Raw genomic sequence first — 17,042 nt, forward strand, 5'->3', positions numbered from 1 at the left:
CATCTATGTAAATAGTAAACAGTTGAGGCCCCAGTACCGATCCCTGCGGCACGCCACTAGTCACCATCTGCCAACCAGAAAAGCACCCATTTATCTGCTTCCTGTTGGATAGCCAATCCCCAATCCACACTAACACCCTACCCCCAACTCCGTGTGCCCCAATCTTCTGCAGCAACCTTTTGTGAGGCACCTTATCGAATGCCTTTTGGAAATCCAAAAACACCACATCTACCGGTTCCCCTCCGTCAACCGCACTAGTCACATCTTCATAAAAATCCAGTAAGTTCGTCAAACACGACTTTCCTCTCATGAATCCATGCTGGGTTGGAGGAGACTGCAGAGATTGGGAGGAGAGAGGCCATGGAGGGATTTTAAAACAAGGGTGGGAATTTTAAAATCAAGGCATTACTTGATCAGGAGTCAGTGTAGGTCAGCGAGCACAAGGGTGATTGGTGAACGAGTCCAAAGATGTGCGGGTTAGGTTGATTGGCCAGGTTAAAAATTGCCCCTGAGATTCGTAGGTTAGTGGGATTAGCGGGTAAAATATGTGGGGGTAGGGTCTGGGTGGGATTGTGGTCGGTGCAGACTCGATGGGCCGAATGGCCTCCTTCTGCACTGTAGGGTTTCTATGACTTGATGCAACTAAGTTGTTTTGCAGCAGAATTTTCGATGACTTCAAGTTTACAGAAAGTGGGAGGCCAGATAGGAGCACATTGGAATAGTGACGTGTAGAGATAGCAAATGTCTGAATGAACTTTCCAGCAACAGATGAGTTGAGAAAGGGATGGATTTGGGCAATGTTATGGAGGTGGGAATAAGCAGCATGAATGATGTCACAAGTATGTGTTTGGAAACACATTTCATCATCTATGACTCTCAGGTTGTGATGGTCTGGTTTAGTCTCAGACAGTTGTCAGGGAGAGGGATGGAGGTCAAAACTAGAAAGTGGAGTTTGGAGCAGTGACCATAGACAATGGCTTCAGCCTTCCCAATATTTAATTGAAAGAAACTACTGCTGCTCCAGTCCTGGATTTTGGATAAGCTGTTTGATAATTTAGCAACAGTGGAGGAATCAAAGGAGGTGGTGTTGACGTAGAACTGGATGTCAACAGCGTACACGTGAAAATTAATTCTGCGATGTCACCGAGGAGGAGGCACCACAGGTAATGGTACAGGAGCAGGAAGAGAAGCCATTACAGGCAATACTTTAACTGCAATTAGATAGATAAGGATAGAACCTGGTGAGTGCAGCTGGACAATGGTGGAGAAACATTGGTGGTGGATTTGCCGATGATACGAAGATCGGTGGAAGGACATGTTGTGATGAGGATGTTGTGATTCCGCAACGATATTATAGATAGGTTGGGTGACGGGGTGAGTTTAATGTGGGGCAGTCTGAGGTCATGCACTTTGGCAGGAGGAATCAAAAGGTTGAATATTATCTAAATGGAGAGCGACTGCAGGTGAGCCAAGTACAGAGGGATCTGGGTGTTCTGGTGCATGAGTCACAAAAAAGCTAGCAGGCAGGTCCAACAAGTAGTTAAGGAGGCAAACTGCATTTTGGCCTTTATTGCAAAGGGGTTGGAGTTTAAAAATAGAGAGGTTTTGTTGCAATTGTACAGGGTGTTGGTGAGGCCTCACCTGGAACACTACGTACAGTTTTGGTCCCCTTACCTAAAAAAGGATATAGTAACATTGGAGGCAGTCCAAAGGAGATTCACCAGGTTAATTCCTGGGATGAGAGGGTTGTCCTATCAAGAGATATTAAATAGTCTGGGTTTGTATTCCTTGGAGTTTCGAAGAGTGAGGGCTGACCTTATTCAAGCATGTAAGGTCTTGATGGGGCTTGACTGGGTAGATGGTGAGATGTTCTCACTAGTGGGAGAGTCTGGAACAGGGGGACATAGCAACAAGATAAAGGGCCGGTCATTTAAAACTGAGATGCGTAGAAATTTCTTCTCATAGAGGGTGGTGAATCTCTGGAATTCTCTGCCCCAAAGGGTAGTGGAGGCTGGATCATTAGAAGTGTTTAAAGTGGAGGTGGATAAATATTTGAAAGATCGAGGAATAGAGGGCTGGGGGAAATGGCACAGAAAAGGAGTTGAGGCCGGCATAGATCAGCCATGATTGTGTTGAATGGCGGGGCAGCTTGAAGTGCCTGGTGGCCCACTCCTGCATCTATTTCTTGTGTTCTCGTGTGGTTGGTGTGATCAATGGTGTCAAAGGCTGCAGATAGGTCAGGGAGGGATAGTTGATTTTTGTTGTAGTCACATAGGATGTGATTTGTAACTTTGATAAGAGCAGTTTCTGTCCTGTGACAGGGGTGGAAACCTGGTTGGAGGGTTTCAGGCCTGCAGTTCCGGCATAGGTGGGCATGGATTTAGGGGTGGGGGAAGGGCGGTGCCAACATGCCCGAGGATTTTGGATGGGAAAGGGAAATTGGAAATGGGGTGGTATCGATGGTGGGATCGATAGTTTTTTTGAGTAGAGGGCTGATAGCAACAGATATAAAAGAGGAGAGAATCTGAAGAGAGAATATACTTGATGCTAATGTCAGTAATAATACGGATCAGCACGCGCTGAACACAGTGATAACATTTGTTTGGTTGCATTTTATCCAGCATGTGTGCTTTGTCTTTTTATCAAATAGTTGTTCCAGTCTCTGCAGTTCTCTTTGTCAAAATCAGTTTTGAGTTGGAATTATAAATCCAGTGAATTAGTAAGCAGTAAAACTAACTTGCTTCATGGAAACACTCTTTACAAGCCTGGAGTTATTTTCCCATTTATTGCTCTCTGAGAATAATGTCCGTAATGCTGCAGCCTTTTGTCAAACTGTTTTTCGAGTATTGCTCACTATTCCAAAAGGTTTAAATGATGTCAACTTTCAGTTATGTAAAGTCTGTGGAAATCTTTCCGAGAGCTGTAAAGTATATAAAATATACACCACCTTGTATGTTTGGATAGTGTAATGCGTGTATCGAGTGACAGTAATGGGGATCTCTTCATGCACACACTTCCCTGGTTGCTGCCTAAATTGGAATTCCCTTAAATTAATCCTGTACTCGACACAGTGGTTAGCACTACTGCCTCACAGCACCAGGGACCCGGGTTCAATTCCTGACTTGGGTCACTGTCTGTGTGGAGTCTGCACTTTCTCCCCGTGTCTGCATGGGTTTCCTCCGGGTGCTCCGGTTTCCTCCCACAGTCCGAAAGACGTGCTGGTTGGGTGCATTGGCCGTGCTAAATTCTCCCTCAGTGTAACCCGAACCGGCGCCGGAGTGTGGCAACTAGTGGATTTTCACAGTAACTTCATTGCAGTGTTGATGTAAGCCTACTTGTGACACTAATAAATAAACTTAAACTTACCAACTTCCAGTCCGGATCATTGCCAGGATTAGAAATTTAATAATGTGCTTACAGGAATTCGGGTCTATAGAGGAGGTTTACCAGGATGTTGCCTGGTATGGAGGGGAGATCCTATGAGGAGAGGCTGAGGGATTTGGGATTGTTTTCGCTGGAAAGGCGGCGGCTAAGAGGGGATCTTATTGAAACATATAAGATGATTAGAGGTTTAGATAGGGTGGATAGTGATAGCCTTTTTCCTCTGATGGAGAAATCCAGCACGAGGGGGCATGGCTTTAAATTGAGGGGGGGTAGTTATAGAACCGATGTCAGGGGTAGGTTCTTTACCCAGAGGGTGGTGAGGGATTGGAATGCCCTGCCAGCATCAGTAGTAAATGCGCCTAGTTTGGGGGCGTTTAAGAGATCCGTAGATAGGTTCATGGACGAAAAGAAATTGGTTTAGGTTGGAGGGTCACAGTTTTTTTTTTTTTAACTGGTCGGTGCAACATCGTGGGCCGAAGGGCCTGTTCTGCGCTGTAATGTTCTATGTTCTAAAATGCACCAGTGTAAAATATTTGCCATTTGGGTTTTAAACTGAAAAAAGGTTAATATCTTCATTAGCATACACATTACACAGGAAATCAGTGGTAAAAAATCAGAGAAAATGAATCATGTCTTTCCATAATGCAGAATAGGCATCGGCCTATAAATCAATTCCTTCACCGGTCATTGCAATGAATTACTCAGCCAGAACGACATTGTGGGAAAACCATCCATGGTTCTTCCCATGTCTGACAAAGAGAGGCAGGTATTAGACAAGCTATGGGCTCCACCTAGTTACTAATCACGCAGTGCGAACATTTATAGATTTCAAGTGATAATTCGCAGGCACAAAAACAGAAAATGCTGGAAAATCTCAGTATGTCTGACAGCATCTGTAGAGAAAGAATAGAGCTAACATTTTGAGCCTGGATGACCCTTCGTCAGAGCTGAAGACAGTGATTGACAAAGATGTCATGAACAAAAAGACAAAGAGAATGTAAATAGAATCACCACGGTGCAGAATGAAGCCATTTGGCCCATGGAGTCTGCACCAACCACAATCCCACCCAGGCCCTATTCCTGTAACCTCACATATTTACTATCCTGCTAATCCCCCTGACACGAGGGTTAATTTAGCACGGCCAATCCACCTAACCCGCACACCTTTGGAGTATGGGAGGAAACCGGAGCCCCCGGAGGAAACCCACGCAGACATGGGGAGAATGTGCAAACTCCACACAGACAGTGACCCAAGCCAGGAATCAAACCCGGGTCCCTGGCGCTGTGAGGCAGCAGTGCCAGCCACCGTGCCACCCAAATGGTGGTGATCATGGCTAAGAAGGGTGCCAATAGCGGCCCATTAAGAGATCAGAATGTATAAATGGCAGGATGGATATAAGCACAGTGTCAAAGGACAACCTGAGACATGTAACAGCTGCCCTGGTGGAGTGGGGAGAGCGGAGACTGCAGTGGGTGGAAAAAGATGGAAAGCAAGATTTTGAAAAGGTGGAAAAATGAATCGATGGGAGAAACAAAAGTACTTGTTTAAAAAAATTAGATAAAATAAATTAAATGGAAGTGGGGAGAAGGTGGAGGGGAGAACTCATGTTCTGAAGTTGTTGGACTCAATGTTCAGTCCGGAAGGCTGTAAAGTGAATCGAAAGATGAGGTGCTGTTCCTCCAGTTTTGTTTGGGCTTCACTGGAACATTGCAAGAGGCCAAGGATTGGCATGTTATTTATTTATTTAATAGTGTCACAAGTAGACTTACACTAATATGCAATGAAGTTACTGTGAAAATCCCCGAGTCGCCACACTCCGGCGCCTGTTCGGATACACTGAGGGAGAATTTAGCACAGCCAATGCGCCCTAACCAGCACGTCTTCTGGACATGAGAGCAGGATGCTATGTTGAAATGGCAAGTGACAGGAAGCTCTGGGTCTTGCTTAGGAAGGAACGAAAATGCTCTGCAAAGCGGTCACCCAGTCTCGCGTTTGGTCAATCCAATTGTAGAGTAGACCGCGTTGGGAACAGCGAATGCAGTGGACCAGATCAAAGGGGGTGCAATGAAGCACTGCTTCACCTGATAATTCACAGGCTTAAGCCAATTGCAGAGTGTATCCAATGACCTAATCAGTGTTACAGGTAAACTGACAATTGTCTAGGGTGATGACAAATAGGAATCAGTAAACGTTTTTAACTCCCAAGGTGGCCACAAAATACTGTCAATTGGTATTGCACCCCCTCCCTCCCTTCTGGTACTGAGTTGATTGACCAGTTTTGCAGAGTAATCCTTGGGATTTATGGGATAGAATTCAACGCAAGTCTACACAATTCACTATCCTTTCTGTTGCAGCCACTGCAGTCACAGACGCATACTCCAACCAGCCAGCCAAATGCATCCCTGCCTCCATATGCCTCTCCTCGGTCACCTCCAGTGCAACCCCACACACCAGTCACCAGTGCTCATACTGCTACACCGCCCATGCAGAACAACCAGCCTGTGGAGTTCAACCATGCCATTAACTATGTCAACAAGATCAAAAACCGTTTCCAGGGGCAGCCTGACATCTATAAGGCCTTTTTGGAGATCCTGCACACCTACCAGGTAAGGAAAGGAAAAACACAACATTCATGTGTCTTCTCTTCTCTTCTCTCTCTCTCTTTCCCCCCCCCCCATTTATTTTTCATTTCATCCTTTTTATAATTTCTCCCTTTTCTGTTGGCATTATGCTTGTCCTGTAGGTCTTTCATTTTCTTAAGAGATTAGGAGAAAGGTTGTCAAGCGCTCACTTTCCCATGTGTAAAAGGGTGGCAGGATGAGCATAGCTGTCTTTGGTCAGTGGAAACGTATCTTTTACTGCACCAGAGAGCCTTCATTACCTGGATGTTGGGCCGCTTCTCTGGGACAGCCTTTAACTTTGAAATTAATGCAGCCACTCAGATGGATTATTGAATCATCCACGTGGAACAAAGGAATTAGGAGCAGAAGTAGGCAGTTCAGCCCTTCGAACCTGTTCCGCCAATTCAATCAGGTCATGGCTGATCTCTTCCTGGTCTCAAATCCACCTCCCTACTAGAATATATCTACCAGGCACTGGCAATTCAGGCCTCTCTGTTTAGATATGAGTGTATAAGCTCCCTTTCTTTACCACTTGTTGAATCAGGCATTTTGCCCGTAATAAGATGCCCCGAAATGTTTTTGCTGTGACAGAAGGAACAACGGAATGCAAAAGAAGCCGGCGGGAACTACACACCAGCACTGACTGAGCAGGAGGTATATGCCCAGGTGGCAAGGCTCTTTAAAAACCAGGAAGACCTTCTTTCAGAATTTGGACAGTTCTTGCCTGATGCCAACAGCTCGGTTGTAAGTATTGTCCTGTACTGACATCCTGGTTTGGCTATTCCGTTTACGTTTGGCTGCATTTTCTTCACCCAGTTGAATTTGAGGTTAAAATGTAAAGTACAATGGCTAAAGTGCACAAATACTAACTGTTACGTTCCTCTACCTATACTTTCAAAGTCATCGTTAGTTGGAACTGGTACTATTATTAGAAACTAGCTTTTGACTAGTTTGAACGTTTGGGAGGGTGAGAGACAGGTTAGAACCATGGAAAGTATGAATGTAAATACTTGGTGAAGCCTCACAAGAAATCTCGATCATCTAGAGTAAAAATTGACTTTTTTTAAACGAGCAACAATTACTCCTCTTTCATTTTGGCACTAGCTTTGGTTGCCCTTTACCCTCCCACTCCCCAATCCACTTGATTGAGCTTCTAGCAATTCCAATTCTCTGCAAGTTAATGATGGTTTTTGGTAGTCTTGTGTAAATGAGAGGTGGAGAGACCCTCGCCGAGGATCTGAGCTGAGTCATTAATGCTGCTCCTTGCTGCAAAGTGGAATATGCACTGTTTCCTCAACTTGGCAGTCTGGATGAGCATGCATGTGTACCTAATGTTTACTAAATGTTGGCACTTGAGCTTACCACTGGTCTGATTGAAAGGTATGTTCTGCTTTGTAGCTGCTAAGTAAAACGACAGCAGAGAAAGCTGATTCTGTTCGGAATGATCACGGTGGCACAGTGAAGAAGCCTCAGCTGAACAACAACAAGCAAAGAAGTAATCAGAATGGTTGCCAGATCCGTCGTCACCCAGGCACAGGAGCCACTCCGCCTGTCAAAGTAAGTGTAGGCTAATTGTGTGACAAAGCAAGAATTTGCACTTCCGAGTAAGGCAGTTCTGTGGAGAATCTACTGGATACTCTGTTCACATTCCAGTACAGAATTAGCAAGAGTCCAGTAACAATAGCACCCATCTGTATAGCACGTCTAACGGATTTGATTTGATTTATTATTGTCACATGTATTATATACAGTGAAAAGTATTGTTTCTTGCGCGCTATACAGACAAAGCATACCGTTCATAGAGAAGGAAAGGAGAGTGCAGAATGTAATGTTACAGTCATAGCTAGGGTGTAGAGAAAGATCAACTTAATGCGAGGTAGGTCCATTCAAAAGTCTGATGGCAGCAGGGAAAGAAGCTGTTCTTGAGTCAGTTGTTACGTGATCTCAGACTTTTGTATCTTTTTCCCGACAGAAGAAGGTGGGAGAGAGAATGTCCGGGGTGCGTGGGGTCTTTAATGATGCTGGCTGCTTTTGCGAAGCAGCGGGAAGTGTAGACAGAGTAGACACATAGAGGATTACACACAGGCATAATCAAAAGAATACTGACTCAAATGTGTTGATGTGGAGAAAAGTTTGTTGTAGCAATGTTAAACTGCCCCGAGATGCTCCTGCATAATTTCTGAACAAGATGGCGTACAATGTTTGCTAAATGTGCTTTTGGTATCTTGTGGCCGATTGATACTGTGCAGTTTAGTAGCACCCCTGTGGTCTTGCTCGTTGTAAATCCAATGATATCTTGTTTTATAATGATAGGGCAATTATACTGTGTAACACTGGATGCTTTACAGAGCAGCATAGTGGTTAGCACTGCTGCCTCACAGCGCCAGGGACCCGGGTTCGATTCCCAGCTTGGGTCATTGTCTGTGTGGAGTTTGCACATTCTCCCCGTGTCTGTCTGGGTTTCTTTCGGGTGCTCTGGTTTCCTCCCACAGTCTGAAAGACGTACTGGTTAGGTGTGTTGGCCGTGCTAAATTCTCCCTCGGTGTACCCGAACAGGTGTCGGAGTGTGGCGACTCGGTGATTTTCACAGTAACTTCATTGCAGTGTTAATGTAAGACTACTTATGACACTAATAAATTTTAAAAAGGCACGTTATTATTCTGGCACTGATGAATAGTCGGTATGCAGCTGCAGCATGTAATAAAAAAGGCAAATGGGATGTTGGCATTTATTGCAAAGGGACTGGAGTATAAAAGTAGAGACGTGTTGTTGCAATTGTACAGGGTGTTGGTGGGACTACATCTGGAGTATGGTGTCCAGTTTTGGCGGCTTTATCTGAGGAAGGATGTGGTGGCATTGGAGGCAGTTCAGAGGAGGTTCACAGGTTGGTTCCAGGGATGAAAAGGTTGACATATGAGGAGAGATAGTTTGGGTTTGTACTCGCTAGAGTTTAGAAGGATGGGAGGGGATCTGATCGAGGTATATAAAATTTTAGAAAGGATTAATAAAGTAAATGTAGACCAAATGTTTCCTCTTGTGGGGCAATCTTGAACAAGAGGTCACAGGTATAGGTTGAGAGGCGGTAGATTTAAAACTGAGATCAGGAGGAACTACTTCTCGCAGAGGGTGGTGAATTTGTGGAACTCGCTGCCCCAGAGCGCGGTGGAGTCTGAATCATTGAATGGTTTCAAGAAGGAGATAGATATATTTCTGATTTTTTTTAAAAAAGGGATAAGGGGAGCAGGTGGGGAGGTAGATTTGAGACCAGGGAGAGATCAGCTATGATCTGATTGAATGGCGGAGCAGGCTTGAAGGGCTAAATTTACCTACTTCTGCTCCTAATTCCTATGTTCCTATGTGTGTTTACTTACTGCCCTTTCAAAGGAAGCTTATGCAAGACATTTTTGTGGAACACTAAGGTGCATGTCATGGAGTCCTGTTGGCCACGCATAAAACTTGTGCTTGTTAATTTGCATTGCTCAAGCTGCCAGGTTTGGGATCTATCCATTGGAGAAGAGGCAGTAGCAGTAGGTCTCGCCCTTTCCAAATTTCGAGTCCAGGAAATGCAAGTAGTACAAAGTAGTAAAAAATAAAAACCATAACTAGAACTGAATAGCCTGGGCTTCGTGTCCTGGATTGGTCAGAGACTGCCCATGGGAAGCAATTTAAGGCTATAAAATCTGATTAACTGATCTGAAAATGTTTCTATTTACAGAAAAGGTTGATTAGAGAAATTTGTAAATTGTCAGGTGCTTGTAAACTCTTGATTTCCAAGTCAGAAGGTGCCGGCTCCGGTTTCCTCCCACAGGCCAAAGATGTGCGGGTTAGGTGGATTGGCCATGTTAAATTGCCCCTTAGTGTCAGGGGGACTAGCTGGAGTAAATGCATGGGGTTGTGGGGAAAGGGCCTGGGTGGGATTGTGGTCGGTGCAGACTCGATGGGCCGAATGGCCTCCTTCTGCACTTTAGGGATTCTATGATTCAATGATATTTGTATTTCAAAAGCAGTTTATAACATTTTAAATTTGATATATTCAACACCCTGGAAGAGCAGCAAAACCTACTAGCTCTACGTTTAAATAAAAACATGTCATATTATTTGGGAACTTGCTGGTTAATTTATGTAAAATATGGGCTTGTATCATAGTTCCTATATAGCGAACTCCTGATTGTCAGTGAACTGTTTAGAGATGGGAAGCAGGCTCCCTCCTCGCTTGCGTGGTCCGGGACTGAGTGGAGGTGAAAGACTATGGTAATGTGATCATTAGGTTACTGGAGTTTGCATGTTAAGCTGTTACAATGAGATCGCGTCTTCATTCTGCAATTGTTCTGAAAGACCAAGCTATAGAATAGAGCGGTGAGGATGTGCTGGAACTGTATAAATCATTAGTTAAGCGACAGCTTGAGTACTGTGTGCAGTTCTGGTCACCTCATTACAGGAAAGGGTGAATTGCATTAGAGAGGGTACAGAGAAGATTTACGAGGATGTTGCCAGGGCTGAAAAATTGCAGCTATGAGGGAAAATTGGATAGGCTGGGGTTTTTCTCCTTGTAACAGGGGAGGCTGAGGGGAGATTTGATTTGAGATGTACAAAATAGTGAGGGGCCTGGATAGAACGGATGGGAAGGGCTATTTACCTGAGCAGTGACGTGGTGGCTTAGATTTAAAGTGATTGGTAGAAAGATTACAGTGGAGATGAAGAAATAAATTTTCCCCCAGAGGGTTGGTGAGGTCTGGAACTCACTGCCTGGAAGGGCAGTAGAGGCAGATACCCTTAACTTATCTAAAAGTGGGGGGGGGCTCATATTTCTTGGCTGGTGCAGACTTGATGGGCCAAGTAGCCTCTTTCTGTGCCGTAAACGTCTTCATCTGCATTAACCAAGAATCGTCGGTGACCACAGCTTCCTCTTTCTTTTGTAGAAGAAACCAAAAATATTGGGATTGAAAGACCAGTCCTTGGCTGAAGCCAGTAAGCATGGAGCTGGAACAGAAACCCTATTCTTTGACAAGGTAAGTGAGATTGATTCCAAATCAGAGCATTAAAGGAATTTGGTTGCAGGCTCTTTTTTTTCCAAGTCCTTCCTCGTTGTGGATGGGTATGGTAGCGTAGTGCTTCACGTTACTGGACTAATCGCGAGGGTGGCCCAGAGACACGAGTTCAAATCCCACCTTGGGCAGCTGGAGAATTTGAATTCAGCTAATGAAATAAATCTGCAATAAAAAGCCAGTCTCAATAATGGTATTCCATGAAACTACTTCGTTAAAACCCATCTGGTTGACTGATGTCCTTGTCTGCTGTCCTTGCTCGATGTGGCCTGTATGCGACTCGAGACCCACAGCGCTGAGATTAACCCTTAACTGCCCTCTGAAGTGACCTAGCCTGCAACTCACTTGCACCAAACAAGTTATCAGTGACTCGCCGCCAAAACTCTTGGGCAATTAGGGATGGGCAATAAATGCTGGCCCTGCCTGTTTTTTAAAAAAAAAACTTGCGGATACCAGCTTTTCAAGCCTCTGATGTATTGAATCAAAGCTGTGTCTTCTGAAGAAGCTTATTACTTATTGACTGTTTGATTATGGACAACTTTGAATGGAAAAAGCCCATGAATCAAGTTTCAAAGTATTTTTAAAATGCCCTTTTTCCTTACAGTCCCCGAAAGATTGATTGCTATTTCTCCTACTTGTCGAGATATCAAAACAGAAAATGTTAGAAATACTCAGCGGGTCAGGCAGCATCTACAGCGAGAGAGAGAGAAACGGAGTTCATGTTTCAGGTTGATTATCAGAACCGCAACAAGTTTGAGATATAATGGGTTTTAAACAAGTTCGGAAACAGGGATTTTGATTTAATTTGAATTATTATTGTCACATATGTACACAGTATTGTTTCTTGCACTATACAGACAAAGCATACCATTCAGTGAGAAGGAAAGGAGAGAGTGCAGAATGTAGTGTTACAGTCATAGCTAGGGTGTAGAGAAACATCACCTTAATACAAGGTAGGTCCATTCAAAAGTCTGATGGCAGCAGGGAAGAAGCCGTTTTTGAGTCCGTGTCCTCAGATTTTTGTATTTTTTTCCTGGTGGAAGAGAGAATGTCCGGGGTGCGTGGGGTCCTTGATTACGTTGGCTGCTTTTCCGAGGCAGTGGGAAGTGTAGACAGTGTCAATGGGTGGGAGGCTGGTTTGCCTGATGGACTGGGCTTCGTTCACAATACTTTGTAGTTCCTTGTGGTCTTGGGCAGAGCAGGAGCCACACCAAGCTGTGATACAACCAGAAAGAATGCTTTCTATGGTGCATCTGTAGAAGTTGGTGAGAGTCGTAGCTGACATGCCAACTTTCCTTAGCCTCCTGAGAAAGTAGAGGCGTTGGTGGGCTTTCTTAACTATAGCATCGGTATGTGGGTCCAGGACAAGTTGTTGGTGATCTGGACACCTAGAAACTTGAAGCTTTCAACCATTTCTACTTTGTCCCTGTTGATGTAGACAGGTCCTCCTCTACACTTCCTGAAGTCGATGACTATCTCCTTCGTTTGTTGACATTGAGGGAGAGATTATTGTCATTGCATCAGTTCACCAGATTCTCTATCTCTTTCCTGTACTCTATCTTGTCATTGTTTGAGATCCGACCCACTCCAATGATGTCATCAGCAAACTTGAAAATTGAGTTGGAGGGGAATTTGGCCACACAGTCTTGGGTGTATAAGGAGTATAGTAGAGGGCTGAGAACACCGTCTTATAGGGCACCGGTGTTGAAGATGATTGTGGAGAAGGTGTTGTTGCCTATCCTTACTGATTGCGGCCTCTGGGTTAGGAAGTCTAGGATCCAGTCACAGGGAGCAGCCGAGCCCCAGGCCACAGAGTTTGGAGATGAGTTTTGTAGAATAATGGTGTTGAAGGCTGAGCTGTAGCCAATAAATAGGAGTCTGACATAGGTGTCTTTGTTATGTAGGGAAAGAAGAAGGAACAAGATGGGAAAGCCTATGACAGGGTGGAAGGCAGGAGATATTAAATGGCAAAAGAGATGATGATGCAAGGCAGAACTGGATGATAATGGGATAAGTAAAGAAACAAACCATAGATTCAGAGGAACTGTGAGAGTCAACATCAGAATCATCACTCACACCTGGTAATGGGAGCAGTGACCGTGATATGGAAATTGTTGGACTAGACACAGTGGTTAGCGCTGCTGCTTCACAGCGCCAGGGACCCGGGTTCGACTCCGGTCTGGGGTGACTGTGTGTAGTTTGCACGTTCTCCCCGTGTCTGCGTGTGTTTGCTCCGGTTTTCTCCCACAGTGGGCTGAATAGGTTCTTTCTGCATTGTAGGGATTCTGTGGTTCTAAAAGCAAAATGCTGAAAATGCCAAACAAAACAGAAAATGCTGGAAATACCTGGTCTGACAGAATCTTTGGAGAGAGGAACAGAGTTAACGTTTCCGGTCAGTGACCTGTGACCACCTGTTCTGATGTGAGGCCACAAGCCTAAAACTCTGTTTCTCTCGCCATTGTTGAACTTGATCTCCAGTTCGGAAGGTGGTAATGTGCTTAATCGAAAGATGAGATGCTGTTCCTTGAGTTCCGTTGAGCTTCATTAGAATAGCGTAGGCAGTGGTGGGTCACATGCGGCCCATCAGGGTTCTGAGTGTGCCCTACGAGACATTATATCGACTGTTGCCCATGCACAGAGTTGCCACATTCCACTGGTTTTCATCGTGTGGCTTTTTTTCTACAGGTGTGACTGAAATGATTTGCACATAAAGCAAGGGCAGGTGAGATGAGGTGTGTGCTGATTGCTCACAACACTGACTGTGAGAGCCGTGCGCTCCTCTCTCTGCGTCCAATCAAGCATAAATATTTGTTTTTGCCACTTGAAGTTGACAGTTCTATTAATGTATGAATGATTAATCATTTTCTATAACTTGTTATTAAATATTTGGCGTGTATTAAATGTATTCAATCTTATTCATGGGGTCATAGTTAGTGAACAAGCCCGGTTTCAATCTTGCGGCCAGGAGGGTCACCCATGCGGCTCACTCACTAGTCAAGGTTGCCCATTACTGGCTTAAGATGTTGCAGACAGAGTGGGAGTGGGCCAGAGAATTAAAATGATGAGCAGCTGGAAGCTTGCAGAGGGACTGGAGGCCTTCCTGTGAAGGAGATACAAAATAAAAACAGAAAATACGGGGTAAAGCATCTATGGGGAGAGAAACAGGATTAATGTTTCGAGTCCGTAGGACTCGTCTTCATATGGACTCGAAATCATAGAATCCCGACAGAGTAGAAAGAGTCCATTCAGCCAATCAAACCTGCACCGACAACAATGCTACCCAGGCCCTATCCCTGTAATCCCACATATTTACCCTGCTAATTCCCTTGACACTAAGGGGCAATTTAGCATGGCGAGTCAACCTAACCCCCACATCTTTGGACTGTGGGAGGAAACCGGAGCACCCGGAGGAAACCCACCCATGTGGAGAATGTGCAAACTCCACACAGATGGTCACCCAAGGCTAGAATTGAACCCGGGTCCCTGGTGCTGTGAGGCAGCAGTGCTCACCACTGTGCCCCCGTTCCGCCTTCTTCACTCTGTTTCTGTCTGCACAGACACTGCCAGACCTGTTGAGTTTTTTCCAGCATTTCCTGTTTTTATAGTAGATTTCCAACATCCGGAGTATTTTACTTTTATTATAGTGAGGGAGATATGTCGGCTTGTGTAGATCTGACACAGCCGCAGGTAGTGCTGACCTGTGTTTAACCCTGGGCCTGCACCAAGGGTTGAGGAGGAAGCTGTACTTCACTGCTATGAACAAAAGTAAATCAGTGACCAATCTGCTGGATAAAGCATTTTGCCAAGTCCTTACGAGATGCCGAGGGTTTTAATTCCTGCACAAAAATGTTTCTTGATGAAAAAAAAAAGCTGTATTTGGCGATGGTGTAACTGCGGAGTACACCTCCCAACCATGTGCAGATAAAGTGCCTGTGTTAATGATATGGCCCCCATGCTCTAATATATTTGTTGCATTAATCCTGATGGAATAAGCTCTGGCTGCCCACAGACACTCAGTGCGGACAGAGACAGACAGTGATTGTTTTCGCTGTGGGAGCCAGCTAGTGGCATCTGCTGTTTGATTCCACACATTGCAGCGCAATGTTACACTTGGCCCAGTCTCCGTTTCAGAGTTGTTCTTGGGTCTGATCTGTACTGAGCCAGTGGAAGTTAAATTGGCTGATTTAAAACACAGACACAGAGGTGAGTGCGCAAGCCCAGATTTTGATTTGATTTGGTTTATTATTGTCACATGTATTGGTATACAATGAAAAGTATTGTTTCTTGCGCGCTATACAGACGAAGCATACCGTTCAGAGAGAAGGAAAGGAGAGGGTGCAGAATGTAGTGTCACAGTCGTAGCTAGGGTGTAGAGAAAGATCAACTTAATGCGAGGTAGGTCCATTCAAAAGTCTGACGGCAGCAGGGAAGAAGCTGTTCTTGAGTCGGTTGGTACATGACCTCAGACTTTTGTATTTTTTGTCCTGACAGAAGAAGGTGGAAGAGAGAACGTCTGGGGTGCGTGGGGTCCTTGATTATGTTGGCTGCTTTTCTGAGGCAGCGGGAATGTAGACAGAGTCAAGGGATGGGAGGCTGGTTTGTTTGATGAATTGGGCTACATTCACGACCGTTTGTAGTTTCTTGCGCTCTTGGGCAGAGCAGGAGCCATACCGAGCTGTGATACAACCAGAAAGAATGCTTTCTATGGTGCATCTGTAAATGTTGGTGAGAGTCGTAGCTGACATGCCAAATTTCCTTAGTCTTCTGAGAAAGTAGAGGCGTTGGTGGGCTTTTTTAACTATAATGTCGGCATGGGGGGACCAGGACAGGTTGTTGGTGATCTGGATACCTAAAAACCTGAAGCTTTCAACCATTTCTACTTCGCCCCCATTGATGTATTTAGGGGCATGTTCTCCACTACGCTTCCTGAAGTCAATGACAATCTTTTTCATTTTGTTGACATTGAGGGAGAGATTATTGTTGTTGCACCAGTTCACCAGATTCTCTATCTCATTCCTGTACTCTGTCTTGTCATTGTTTGAGATCCGACCCACTACCGTGGTGCATTCAGCAAACTTGAATATCGAATTGGAGGGGAATTTGGCCACACAGTTATAGGTATATAAGGAGTATAGTAGAGGGCTGAGGACACAGCCTTGTGGTGCACCGGTGTTGAGGATGATCTCCAAGTCCGCTTCAGGTTGTACAATGAAATAAGAAAGATGTGTTGTATGGTGATTTTCACAACCGCTGGGCATTTCAAAGCACTTTACAGCCACTGAAGCTTTTTTTGAAGTGTTGCCACTGTTGTAAGTTAAGAAATGCACACAGCAAACTCGCACAAACAGCAACGTGATGATTTTTATTTTGTGTGATGTTGATTGTTGGATAAATATTGGGCAGGACACCAGGGATACCTCCCCTCCTCCTCTTCGGAATAGTGCCATGGGATTTTTTACATTCACCTGAACAGACAAACTGGGGCATTCGTTTAACATCTCACCTGGACAATGGGATCTCTGACCGTGCAGCATTCCTCCAGTCCTGCACTGGAGTGTCAGCCTCAATTTTTGTGCTCGAGCCCTGGAGTGGGACTTGAACGTGGAACCCCATGAGTCAGGTGAGGTTGCTCCCAGCTGAGTCACAGCTGACACGTCAGTGTAAAAAAAAAAGGACTTGGGATGAACGTGATTTTCTTTAGGCTTTTCTGTGTGTGGGATAAACTTTTTCTGATTGTCCCCTCAAGGTATTTCTATAGAAAATAAAGAAATGCAATTCTTGAACTGTTCCTTTGCAATAGTTCTTAATAAATCAGCTCACTTTAAGCATTTGTGAGTTTACAAGTTGGTACATTTTTTACATAAAAAGATCTAATAACCTGAGCAATGGTTGGATTGTATTTCAACGTGTATTGGGAAAGGCAAACATCAGCCAAGCCAATGGAGCATTAGACAGTTGCTGTATTGATGAGACACGTTTGCTGTTACTGTG

At 44.7% G+C, this 17,042-nt stretch overlaps 1 protein-coding gene across 2 annotated transcripts in view; it reads left to right on the forward strand.

Annotated features, from left to right (window-relative positions):
- The window catches only part of sin3aa (SIN3 transcription regulator family member Aa), a 140,719-nt gene that overhangs the window by 64,653 nt on the left and 59,024 nt on the right, over positions 1-17,042 (forward strand). For both annotated transcript variants that reach the window (XM_078200169.1, XM_078200170.1), the window contains exons 6-9: positions 5,740-5,991; positions 6,598-6,750; positions 7,405-7,563; positions 10,926-11,015. In XM_078200169.1, the coding sequence (XP_078056295.1) occupies positions 5,740-5,991; positions 6,598-6,750; positions 7,405-7,563; positions 10,926-11,015 (654 nt within the window). The remainder of the gene's footprint in view (positions 1-5,739; positions 5,992-6,597; positions 6,751-7,404; positions 7,564-10,925; positions 11,016-17,042) is intronic.

This window comes from Mustelus asterias, chromosome 29 (genome assembly GCF_964213995.1).
Source record: "Mustelus asterias chromosome 29, sMusAst1.hap1.1, whole genome shotgun sequence".
Lineage (NCBI taxonomy): Eukaryota > Metazoa > Chordata > Chondrichthyes > Carcharhiniformes > Triakidae > Mustelus > Mustelus asterias.